This window comes from Thamnophis elegans, chromosome 4, assembly GCF_009769535.1.
Source record: "Thamnophis elegans isolate rThaEle1 chromosome 4, rThaEle1.pri, whole genome shotgun sequence".
In the NCBI taxonomy this organism is placed as follows: domain Eukaryota; kingdom Metazoa; phylum Chordata; class Lepidosauria; order Squamata; family Colubridae; genus Thamnophis; species Thamnophis elegans.
This window is the reverse complement of record NC_045544.1, coordinates 58,843,972-58,856,802: the sequence shown is the minus strand read 5'-3', so window position 1 is coordinate 58,856,802 and position 12,831 is coordinate 58,843,972. Positions and strand designations below refer to the sequence as shown.

At 39.7% G+C, this 12,831-nt stretch overlaps 1 protein-coding gene across 2 annotated transcripts in view; it reads right to left on the bottom strand.

The window, feature by feature from the left end:
- The window catches only part of PNLDC1 (PARN like, ribonuclease domain containing 1), a 36,497-nt gene extending 25,209 nt beyond the window's left edge, over positions 1-11,288 (bottom strand). The window contains exons 1-8 of one of the 2 annotated variants that reach the window (XM_032214926.1): positions 11,030-11,288; positions 8,642-8,687; positions 8,469-8,542; positions 7,724-7,757; positions 7,499-7,622; positions 6,422-6,507; positions 4,828-4,925; positions 118-197 (exon numbers count right to left, since the gene is read on the bottom strand). In XM_032214926.1, coding sequence (XP_032070817.1) covers positions 118-197; positions 4,828-4,925; positions 6,422-6,507; positions 7,499-7,622; positions 7,724-7,757; positions 8,469-8,542; positions 8,642-8,687; positions 11,030-11,237 — 750 coding nt within the window. In that variant the 5' untranslated portion in view covers positions 11,238-11,288. The remainder of the gene's footprint in view (positions 1-117; positions 198-4,827; positions 4,926-6,421; positions 6,508-7,498; positions 7,623-7,723; positions 7,758-8,468; positions 8,543-8,641; positions 8,688-11,029) is intronic. The other variant, XM_032214927.1, reaches the window with a different exon arrangement.
- Between the last annotated feature and the right edge of the window lie 1,543 nt (positions 11,289-12,831).

Here is a 12,831-nt window from a genome sequence, read left to right as displayed (position 1 = left end):
TTAACAACTACCTTTGTCAGAAATCTTTGTTACAAACTTGGGAACCTGTTCAATGGCAGGGATAGATTGACTTTGAGGATACCAATCTTATCTAATATTCTACAATATTAAACTCACTTTTTCATCTTCCAAAGGAATAGTCCAAATATCTGGAAAAGCTTTTCTTAGAATGAGTTGTAGTTCAATCACTTGAAAGCCTGTAAGACAAAGTGTAAATACCATAATGAACAGTTGAAAATAGCATAATCTCAACATATTTTTCTGTGACTAAAAAGCTTCTTCAGCCTTGCATTAAAGCATTTAAGTGAGAAATTCATCACACTGTTATGCAATTGAGAGATGTGAACACACCAAATAAAAATGTTAACAGAACATAAGAAACACAAGTAAGACGATAAGAAACACACACACCAATAGAAATGAGATTCATACACATTTTCTTATCCTTTATTCAATATATTATTATTATTATGGTTGGTCGCACAATCAACAACAATCAATGTTTTGATGGGGCTAAAGATATCATCACAGATACTGTCATAAACCGTTCCAAATAAAGCTTCCTTTTGCAATTGACTGGTGGAGATTATTTAAGTGGAGCTCCAGATGTTTGGATTGCACCCAAGGTGTCTATTACTATTGAATATTTTTGCTTTTGCCATAGTTGCTCTATTTCTATTTGCAGATCTTTATGCTCTGTAATTTTTATGGTTGGTTGCATAGCTAGCCAGATGTTTAAAGTTGGCATTTTTAACTACCTATCAAGTCCTTCCCAAGGATCTGGGACAGGGAAGGACTCAAGAGGTGGATAAAAATGTCAAATCCAGTCTTATTATATTGTTATCCCACCTTTTTATGTATGTATTTATATATTTCTATCATCCCAAAAGTTTCATATCTATCTATCCCTATGGCAGTACTAGGTAGCAAACATATCTAATTCTCCTGCCTCCTATTTTCCCAACAACCCTGTGAGGTAGGTTCAACAGAGTAAATGGCCCAAAGTTAACCAGTTGGCTTTCATGCCTAAGGCAAGACTAGAACTTATCAGCTCCTAGTTGCTAGTCCAACACTTTTAATCACTAAAAGAAACTATATATAGCAAACAAATATACTTTAAAAACTATAGCCTCTCCCCAATGCAAAAACCCTGCACCATTTCAAAACAGAGTTTGAGGGGAAATTTCCATATCAATAACACTGACCCTTTTGTTAAAAGATTGTACTCATGAATGGAGTTATACAGTTTATGAACTACTTCATATAGCTATGTATACTAAGTAAAGGTTCTCCTCGCACATATGTGCTAGTCGTTCCTGACTCTGGGGAGGGGTATGCTCATCTCTGTTTACAAGCTGAAGAGCCAGGGCTGTCCGAAGATGTCTCCGTGGTCATGTGGCCAGCATGACTAAACAGCGAAGGCGCACGGAACGCTGTTACCATCCCACCAGTGGTCTCTATTTTTCTACTTGCATTTTACATGCTTTCGAACTGCTAGGTTGGCAGAAGCTGGGACAAACAACGGGAGCTCACTCCGTTATGCGGCTCAGCGTCTTAGCCACTGAGCCACCTTACACACATATTAATACCTACAGCTTCCTGAAATAGAGTCACTCATACCATACTATCAATACCCACACCCATGAAGGAGAAAAATTATGCATATTAAGACAATCCTGCCCCCCTACAACCTGGAGAAGAAAAAAAGTTTTGAAGTTTTGAAAGAGAAATGGGACAAAATATCAAAAAATATGACTGAAGCAAGGCTGGGAAAGACGAGAAAGTTTGCAATTCCCCCAGAGCCTGTTTCAAATTTGGAAGCAAAGAAAAGCAGAATTCAAGATAAAAGGGGATTTTGTTTCTGGAGAAACTGTTAATATGCTTTAGCCAGGAATCTATACCACATTCTTGACTTATGTTCCTTTCAGAGGTGGGTTGCTCCAGGCATTATTGCCGGTTCGGTGCATGCAAAAATTTTGTCCGCACTGTCTCACTTCACTTGCACACACGCCAAACGCACTTGCTCATATATAGGTCAGTGCATGCGCAAAACTTTAAAAATGAAAATTAAATTTGCGCAATGAAAATTTTTCTGCGCATGTGCAGAACCAAAAATCAAGATGGCGCCACAGTAGGAGAACCTGTTTAGGGGCGTGGCAGGCCAGTTCCAGTGACCCAGGTCACCAAACCACTACCAGTTCAGTTGAACAGGTCCGAACCAGTAGGAACCCACCACTGATTCCTTTGTTGTGCTAAAGTCATTTTTATTTCTCTATACTTCTCTTAAAATAATGCCTATATTTATGCATTCTGAAGGCATGTTCAAAATAAAACCTTGCTTTCTCCAGGCTAATACTTCTCAAAGTGTGGTCTGAAGATCACTGGGGATTCCCTAAGACCCTTTCTAAGACCCTTTTACAAGACCTTTCAGGTGGTCTGCAAAGTCAAATAATTAAATAAATAATTTAAAATTCAGTGACGTGTGGTGAGCTTTACGGCTGGTGAGGCAGCAATTTTTTTAGACTTGTGGATTTCAACTTCCAGAATTCCACAGCCAGGCATGCTCAGTTCCGATTTAAAGCAACAGCATTTTTCCCCCTTGCAAAATAAATTTTGCCATTCTTTTTCTTCTCCCTCCCCCCCTTCCTCCCTCCCCCCTCTCTCAAACAGACACATGCGCACAGAGAAGTTGGATCCCTCTCTCACTCACTCTCAAACAAACACAAACACAGAAGTTGGATTGGATATATTTTCCAATGGCTTGAAAGCAGCTCCTCTGCCATACCCCCCTCTCCCATTCCCCTGCTGCCTTCCGATCCGAGCCTTTGATTGCAGGCAAAGGGTGTCTCGTTTTGTTTTCCTCGGCTGTGCTTTGGGCTCTTTTTCAGCGGCAGCTTTGCCTGCTCCGGCTCCAGGGTAGACAGAAGAGGTCAGGAAGCGAAAGGCTCGCCCTTAGGAAAGTTGAGCCGTGCCGAGCCCCGAAGCGCGTTGCGCTCTTCGGCTGGCTGGCTTGCTTGTCCAGCAGGGTGGGGGGAGAAGGAGAGGAGCGGGGCTCGGCTGGGTAGTAGAGAAAGCTGTGCCTTGCCTTGAGGCTCAGATGTTGCGAGCCGGGGCCTCAGGGAGCCCCCGCCACCAGGGGAGCTAGCGGCGTGCTGCTTAGAGCAAGGGAAATCCGGTGCCTTGCACCCCAAGCGCGGTTGGCTGCGTGGTGACCTTTCCCGCCCTTTGATGTCCCCCACCAGGACTGATCGGATGGGCTGAACGGGACCTCCGCCGGCGACCGCCTCCCCCAGCTCTCATCCCTCAACCAGGCGATGGCATACTCCTCAGCTCCCCCTCTGTGCCACACACCGACCTCAAACTTCCAGCCTCCTTACTTCCCACCCCACACGCCTCCCAGCCCGGGTCAGAGCTGCTCCGAGCCCCCCCCCCCCAGCTCAGAAATGGAGAGGGGGATTGAGGCTGTGAATAGGATCCCTTCTCCTCCTTTCTGCTGCTGCCTGCCAAATAATTCTTCCTCACTGAGCATGTCTGGCTGCCGTGGGATGACTGCTCCTATGAGATCCTCAGCCGGAGGACTAAATTTGGGGAGAGCCAGCAGGCTCACTTGGGCACTCCGTACGGAGGCTGTTACCATTGAGGTGCTCCTTCTGCGCCCTCCGAAATAACCCACCCAATGTAAGCGTGCTTTCCTCATGGCTCCTCTTGACCAACAAACGATTTCTTTTTCCACAGTCGCTCAACTGCAAGGCATGATTTGCTGCTCCCAGATCAGGAGGAGGGAGAATCATGTGCCTCCTTTGCATATGGAATTTTTTGCCTTTTAACCCTTGCTTAACTCTTAAAAGGCGAAAAATTCCTTATGCAAAGGAGACCCATAGTTCTTTCGCCTCCCCCTACAGTTAACACTAAGCAGACTCAAAGTCACTGTGACTTGGAGTCTGGCAGCAACTACCTTGGCCTTTTTAATTATTTTAAAAATTCTTTCCTTTTCCTCATGGGACTGGTGAGGCTCCGCCTCCCCTGCCTCCAGTGACTGCACGTCCCTGTTAAAATTCTCAGACTTAATTTTTAACACAGTAAATATAGATAGATCTAACATAAATAAACCAAAACTCTCTGGACTCCTCAATCATTTTTAAGAATGCAAAGGGGTCTAGAGACCAAATTGTTTGCCTGTAGACTATCCTTGGGAACTACAATACTCTCTTTGCTTATTCCAGACCCAAGTAAACTAGTGGGACTACCCAGAATATTGTATTTCTTTTAGGGAACTTTTTTGTTTCCATAAATTTCTATTTAAAAAAAATAACTTTAAATTATGTTTACATTTTATCTTTCCTTCATGTAAAAAAATATAGATTTTGTTTCCCTCTTATGGTCTAATTCCTAATGCGGGATATGGGAAAAGACTGAATCCTTTAGCACATTGGTATGCTCTATGACCACAAAGTGGTTTTAAAGATATAAATTAAACTTTTTAATTTTTATCTCTGAAATACATCTGTTTCACCGTCCAAAGTTGGGTCGGAAGCCAAGGCAGCTCCTGAAAAGTGGCAGAAGAATTATAAAGATGCTATCAAGAATTATAATGACACACTTTTGATTGGGAGGATGCTTATGACAAGATTATTATCTTTGCAACACGTACCATAAAGCAAGCAAATCTGCAAAAGTCTTTATTACATGTTGTTCAAATGATTTGAAACTATAATTATCCCCTTTATAATGAATACTGCTCCCTAAACCCAAGAACAATATAAAAATATTTTCAAGGCACCAATAAACAAGAATTTTAAAAATGAAAGAAGCTTAATTAATCCATACCATATATCTCATGCAGAACCATAGAATCTTCCTCTTCTGCTGAGAATATCCAGCAAGTTACTTGATCAATCACTTCTTTCAACTTGTCTTTATCAAAACTACAGTAAGCAGAGTAAGACAATTGAATGACACTATTGTCCAACCCAACCTTTCCAGTACCTTCAGGGTCTCAGAAAATTAACACTATTTCTCAATAATAAATCTCTAAAAAGACCTAGCTTTTCAAGAAAATGCCTTCCAAAGGACAAAGCAAATAATAACTTAGATGCTCAATGATTTTTGTATCATCCCAAAAGTTTCATATCTGTCTCTGTCGATGTATTCGGCAGCAAACATATCTCATTCTCCTGCCTCCCATTTTCCCCACAGAAGCCTTTAGTGGTCGGATTGAATCAGTGGTGGGATTCAAAAAAATTTACTACTGGCTTTGTGGGCATGGTTGGTGGGTGTGGCCTGGCTTGGTGGGTGTGGTTTGGTGGGCAGAGGAGGGACACTGTAAAATCTGCATTCCCTCCCCACTCCAGGGGAAGATTGCTAAATTCCCATCAGCTGGGACTCGGGAGGCAGAGAATAGATGGGTGCGAGGTCAGTCAGAGGTGGTATTTACCGGTTCTCTGAACTACTCAAAATTTCTGCTACCAGTTCTCCAGAACCACATTTCCTCCCCACTCCAGGGGAAGGTTGCTAAATTTCCATCAGCTGGGACTCGGGAGGCAGAGAATAGATGAGTGCGAGGCCAGTCAGAGGTGGTATTTACCAGTTCTCCAAACTACTCAAAATTTCTTTTACCGGTTCTCCCAAACTGGTCAGAATCTGTTGAATACCACCTCTGGATAGAATTGTGAGTAAATACAAATACAACACGATGCCTTTACAATGCTTCACAATTTTTATTAGTAGTTCTATTACTTTTCTTGATGTAAACAATTAAAAAAAATGTTATGCATCTGTAATGAATAAGACTGAATCCATTCCTAGAAAAATTGTAACAAAAAGGAGAAGGACAGAGCAGGTAGCCTATAGATAGAAGTGGAAAATATATGAATAGTAAGCTGCCTAATGCAGAATAAAATATATACTGACGATGAGAAAGAACAGATGCTGTGAATTTGAAGTTAAATAAAGGATAGTAGCTCACAAGACTAGAAAAGCAAAATGGCTACAGAGATGTGAGAAGGAGCACAGATAAATATTCAGGAAGAATGGCGGACAGTTAGAGAAAGACTGCGAGGAGAGAGTGTCTGAAATTAAGGCTATCAGGGAATTGCTTTTTAATTTATCCTAAGGCCTACCAATAAACCTATCAAAGAATCTGAATATCATACAATATTAACAAAACTTTTTAAACAAAGGATTTCTGTATGTTTAGAGGCCTTTTGTTATGTTAATTATCCACAAAGTTTTAAAGACTTTAAATGACAACTGAAGTCTCACTTAGACGATTTCTGAATTTCAGTTCTTATAGAGTGCCATTGGTTGACAGCCATTGTTCTAAGAACAGGATCCTGTCACTCCAGTTACTTAAGTGCATAAACAAACACAGGAGAAAAAAACCCCACATTAGTATAGAAACAATAGTGTGGAAGAGGGTTACCTTTGGACCATCCAATTACCAGATAACAGATGCTGAAGCTTCTTCTCTTGTGTTTCATTCATATAAGGAATTCCATCTTTAAGAAACTAAAGACAAATAGATAATGCTACATAGTATAGAATTCAGGCATCAAGATCATTTTCTCCTGACTTAAGATAAAATCATCTACAGTACTGGAGTAAGTAAAAAAAAAAGTAAAGGTTCTCTCAGCTTGGCTTCTAATAATGACATGGACATATTCATATATTAAACCATAAGGTATTCGTTACAAATTCAAGATTAAAACAAAAAACAAAACATTGAAATATTTATCAACCACTTCTACTCTGGTGATAAGGACAATTCATCCTATCTTCAAGTAATCTGATAAACTCTAAAAAATTGCAAGCTGTTGACAAAAAGGATGGAGGAACCATTTACTCCTATAGCTCACAATGGCATAAAATTGAATATATATAACGCTGGTCTAAATTATTCTACTTAGATAGAATGATCGAGAATTAGTATGATTAGAAACCTTAAAATCTCTTACTTTTCATAGTAACCTTTTCATCCCACACTCTACATTCACTATAGTCTTTTGGGGGGAAATGTCGATGAAGATTCTCAGTCATCCAGGTAGTTTCTGGAAGTTAAGTCATGGCAAATGGACTTTCCTTTTTTAGTTTGAAATGTTTCATTGCTTATCCAAATAGCTTCATCAGTTTGAAGAAGAAGCCACTTGGATAAGCAGTGACACATTTCAAACAAACAAAAAAAAAAAGTTCAGTTGCCACAACTCAACTTCCAGAACTGGTGAGTTAACAAACCTACTGAGGAGTCTTGATCAAATATCGGATCTTCTCCCTCCTGAGACAAGAGCCCTGTTCTGACCTCAGAGAAAGAATGGAGCAATTCAAGGGGCCCTGGAATATTGACAGTGATAAAAATTAACTCTCTATATCATTCAACTGGAAATTAAATATTGAAAATATATTTCATTATACTGAATTTCAACAGCATTTGAAAGGCAAAGTCCAAATCTAGTTTCTTCCTTACTTAAATTCTTTCTACTCCATTAAATAACATAAAATATACCTTATTATAGTCAAAGTCATAATGAGACAGGAATTGAATACTAGATGTTTGGCAGGAGAACTCGGAATCCATTTGGCCAAATGTGGCAGGGAATAGGAAGAAGTTGTATGAATGTGCGATATAACTATAAAAATTAACAAAAATAATTAAGGTTAGCTAACTGGCAGGGAAGACCCAAAAATTATCATCAGGTAAATATAATTGACAATAAAACAATTTACTTACTCATTTGACACCCCCTTATAAAATATGGACAAACCTAAAAGAAAAAAAAATGCAATTCATTACACAGCAATATGCTGACTACAGGGTCTCCTTTGGGTTTTTTTTTCAACTTCTGTGTTAACTAACATCTTCAGGGATGCATTGTGGATCAATTTCCTTTGTTACAGCAATAGCAATAGCACTTGTATACCGCTTCATAGTGCTTTTTACAGCCTTCTGTAAGAGGTTTACAGAGTCAGCATATTGCTCCCAACAATTTTACCGACCTTGGAAGGATGGAAGGCTGAGTCAACCTTGAGCCTGGTGAGTTTTGAACTGCTGAACTGCAGCTAGCAGTCAGATGAAGTAGCCTGCAGTACTACACTCTAACCACTGTGCTACCTCGGCTCTATCATCAGATATGTCCTATTTGGGAGGTAATGTGTTGAGTCTTATGTGTAAGAGACTTGTGAATCAACATCTTGGGTAAATGTGGGGGTAGTGTTTCTACCATGAGCCTTCACAGGGATCGCTCATTCACTACAGTCTAATACTGTATGTAGCAAAATCCACCCACCCCAGTTCCTTAATAGATATATCTCAAAATACATTTGGGAAAGAGGAGAGCATGTATTCTTTTAAGATAAAAACAATTTTTTTTTGGGGGGGGGGGAGAAATTAATATGACCGAGATACTATTCAGATACTATTTCTAACTTTTGATTGCCACTTTTTAAACTATCTTTTAGAAACTAGAAGACCTCACCAAGTTGATTCACTGTAAACCGCTGAACACTCAGTCTGCCTTTCCGATACCACTCATCAGGTAAATCAAAGAGACTGGGGAAAAGAAAGATATGAAGGATTTCCATGTTGTTCATCATGTTTCTAATTTCTATGGGGACACCACTAGAAATATATTTATTTCAACATGCTTACCTAGGCTGACTGTCAGAATGCAAACCTGTGAATTCCAAATCAAGGCCTGCAAAAGACAGAACATGTCCCTTCCACTATTATTAAAGGATGGATACAAAGCTTTATTTAATTCGTATATCACAATCTTACATATGTAGGATTCATAATAATTCATATTGAATATATTAATGAGTTATGTATTAATATAAAATATGTATGTAGTAGTAACATGCTCCTAAATTTTAAAATAAGGATTGAGATTTCTTCATGATCTATTGTACTAGAAGAGAATAGGATAACAGAGTTGGAAGGGACCTTGGAGGTCTTCTAGTCCAACCCCCTTAGGCAGGAAACCCTACACCACTTCAGACAAATGGATATCCAGTGTTGGAGCATTTACAACATCTGGAGGTAAGTTGTTCCACTGATTAATTGTTCAAACTGCCAGGAAATTTTTCCTTAGTTCTGTTGCTTCTCTCCTAATGAGTTTCCACCCATTGCTTCTTGTCCTGCTCTCAGGTGCTTCGAGAATAGCTTGACTCCCTCTTCTTTGTGGCAGCCCCTGAGATATTGGAACACTGCTATCATGTCACTCCTAGTCCTTCTTTCCATTAAACTAGACATATCCAGTTCCAGCAATCATTCTTTATATGTTTTAGTCTCGTCCCCTAATCATCTTTGTTGCTCTTCTCTGCACTCTTTCTGGAGTCTCAATATCTTTTTTACATTGTGGGGACCAAAACTTGCAATATTCCAAGTGTGGCCTTTCCAAGGCATTATAAAGTAGCATTAACACTTCACGTGATCTTGATTCTATCTGTTTATGCAGCTTAAAACTGTGTTGGCTTTTTTGGCAGCTGCTGCACAGTGTTGGCTCATATCTAATGGTTGTCCACTAGGACTCAAAGATCCCACTCATAGTTACTACTATTGAACAAGGTACCACATATACTGTATCTGTGTGTTTTGTTTTTCTTGCCTAAATGTAGAATCTTACTTTTTTCACCATTGAATTTGAATTTCAAGATGCTTACAGCTGTAATCCTAAAGTTTTTGAGATAGTAAGATTTTTTTAGCTTCCCCCATTTCAATAATTTTCTCATTACCCTGTGAGTATAAAATCTAAGTAAAGTTGAAAGAGGTTCTAAAAGAAAGTGAAAAGCCAAGACTATCCATAGCAGCCTTCTCACTTGTTCCAAATTATGAAATAGATCTGATTTTTACAAACTTGAGATGTAAACATTTATGATTGTTCAATAAAGTGGTTTCAGTTATATTTTAATGCACCACACAGATTTTTGTCCATCATTAACAGTATCTTCTCACCTTATCATATTCTACTAATGCATTTATTACACTCTTCAATGTGCTTTATATTTTTTTATCAGTTGGAGCAAAATTCTTGTCTTTATCAATTTTAAACATTAGCAACATTTCTACTATAAACTATAAGATTCAGATATGGAATACCATAAAGGAGGAAGGATACCAGATTCAAGCTCTTCAAATAATCACACTATAGAAAAATATGACTAAAGGATTTATTTTACTGGGGAATAGGAACTGCAGATTTTACAAATATGGAGGAATACATTTGCCCTGGCAAATAACTTATTTTTAAATCACAAAACAAGGTATTTTTGCTCCTCTTGCACAAAGTATCACTGTACTCACTTAGCATAACCCTGGAAGCGTTCTTAGAATTAAATACTTAAAGGTCTGTTAAGGAAACACTGTACTGATCTTGCTACAACTCTCAAAATCCCATGTTGGCTAGGATGGAAATAAAAGAGCTATGCAATTTCTTGAGAATTACAAATTATTTCCAAAATCAGAAGGCATAATCTATATAGCAACATATGGATACCTATTTTCATAAAATTTGCCTACGAGTACGATTCTCCTTATATCCTTCTTACAACAACTCTGTAAAGTTGAGATAATGATTGTGATAGATCACTAAACCATGGTTTGCTCCATCAGCTATTTAACCAGCCATAGTTGTATGATTTTACATAACCATGGTGTATCAATTACACTGGATGGGTGAGTGTTTTGTGTTCTATTTATTTTCTATATATCATCTTTTGGCTCCCTAACCCAGTCGGTGAGTCATCCAAAGGGCCAAATGGGAATCCAATCAATGATCCAGTCCCCCATCTACAGTAAGCAGATCCTGGTAAGCCCCTGAAGTAGATCCAACGATTTCCTTGGGATCAATAACATTCTCCATTTAAGCTTTCTCCGTTTAAGATATATCCCAAAGTTTAAGGAGGAACGCGCCAGCCGAGACCAAAGTTTGCACGCATAAATGAGGGTGGAGGTGTGTGAACCACAGAACTCTTTCGTAGTTAGCTTATTAAAAAAGATGGGGAAGATTTCGCCCTCCATATCACACCCCTGCCTCACCAACGAAGTCGCAGCCCAGGACAAGCTCCTCTAACCGAGGCAACATTTCTGGAAACTGCGCGGCCCCCACATCCATCCCGCCCCGGCTGCTTTCTCTCCGCGGCGCCCGCCAACTCCTGCCTTTGCGGTTCGGTGAACTTCCCGCTTCTCCTCGGAGGCTGAAAGGGGCGGGACTAGCCTCATTTGCTACTCCGCCCTCCCTCCGCATTTAAACACTCTTCTCCTAAGCACCCGCGTTCCCCGATCGCTGGAAACGATGGTCCGAATCAGGTCATTGGTCCTTTTCGTTGTCCGTCTGGGAAAGCAACCCTAATGGGGAAGGATTAGAACGCCTAGGCTCGGTCGATGGTATAAGGGGCTGAGGAACGACTTGAACAAACGTTTATTGGCTAAAATTCAGATTGGCTATTTAGAAATTAACCCACTTGTATAAATCGATAAAGGTTGTTTTTGCCTTGGAAGTAGCATTTAAGTGTGGATTAAGACTAAGGTTAACATTGATTGAATTTCTATGCCACATGACTCTCAGCGACTCTGGATCGTTAATATATATTTGTATACAGGTAGTCCCAAACTTACAACAGTTCACTTAGTGACCATTTGAAGTTACAACGGCACTGAAAAAAGTGAGTTATAGCTATTTTTCACAATTACAACCTTTGCATGATCATATGATCAAAATTCAGATACCTGGCAACTGTTTCATACTTATGCCCATTACAGTGTCTTGGGGTCATGTGATCCTCTTTTGCAACCACTTGACAAGCAAAGTCAATAGGGAAGCCAGATTCAAAAATCAGATTGAACAACTTGCCTCCCGAAGTTGTGAATGCTCCAACACTGGAAGTTTTTAAGAAGTTATTGGATAACCATTTGTCTGAAGTGGTGTAGGGTTTCCTGCCTAAACAGGGTTGGACTAGATCACTAGAAGACCTCCAAGGTCCCTTCCAACTGTTATTCTGTTTCTGTTTCACTATTTCTGTTACTAATTTAACAACCGCAATGATTCACTTAACTGGTGCAAGGAAAGTCATAAAACGGGGCAAAGCTCACAACACACTTCTCACTTAGCAACATAAATTGTGGGCTCAATTGCAGTCGTAAGTCAAGGACTACCTGTGTTCTTGCAGGGTTTTTTCTCCTTTTGTGCTCATAATAGGTATGGATTTAAATGGTACTGTAAGATCAATTATGGGCTGCTTAATTACCTTACTGAAAATAAAAACTGCACTGCCTTAATATATCTTGCTGAATATAGTGTCCACGCAGTCATTGAAAATGGGGTAGTCATATGTATTTTGTTTTCTTTAAGCAAAGGTGCTTTTTCAGGAATCAACTGGACTTTCCTGCTTTTTCTCTGAAGACATTTTGCTTCTCATCCAAGAAGCTTCTTCAGCTCCGACAGGATAGTGGGGAATGGAAGGATTTATACTCCTTGCAGACAGCTGGTCATTTGCTTCCTTTTAGAGCAGGGGTGTTGAAACTCGCAGTCTGTGGGCTAGATGTGGCCACGCCCATCCGTTTTAGCAAAGGGGGGGGAGTTGCAATATGTCATGTGACAATGTTGTGAATTTGACACCCCTGTTTTAGAGGGTCCTTGAAGCACTTCGAAGTTTATCTGTGTCCTCAGGGTCAAAAGTCCTCTACAGACTTTTCTTTAACCAATTTCTCTAGTTGCATCAATGGTCAAGAAGGCCTCTTAAATGGTATCTTCTGAGTAGAACAGAAAGCCATAGTAATAATGATGACCAATCTAGGCAAATAGTTGAGATTTTTTTCCCCTAAAGAGCAAGATAAGAGTA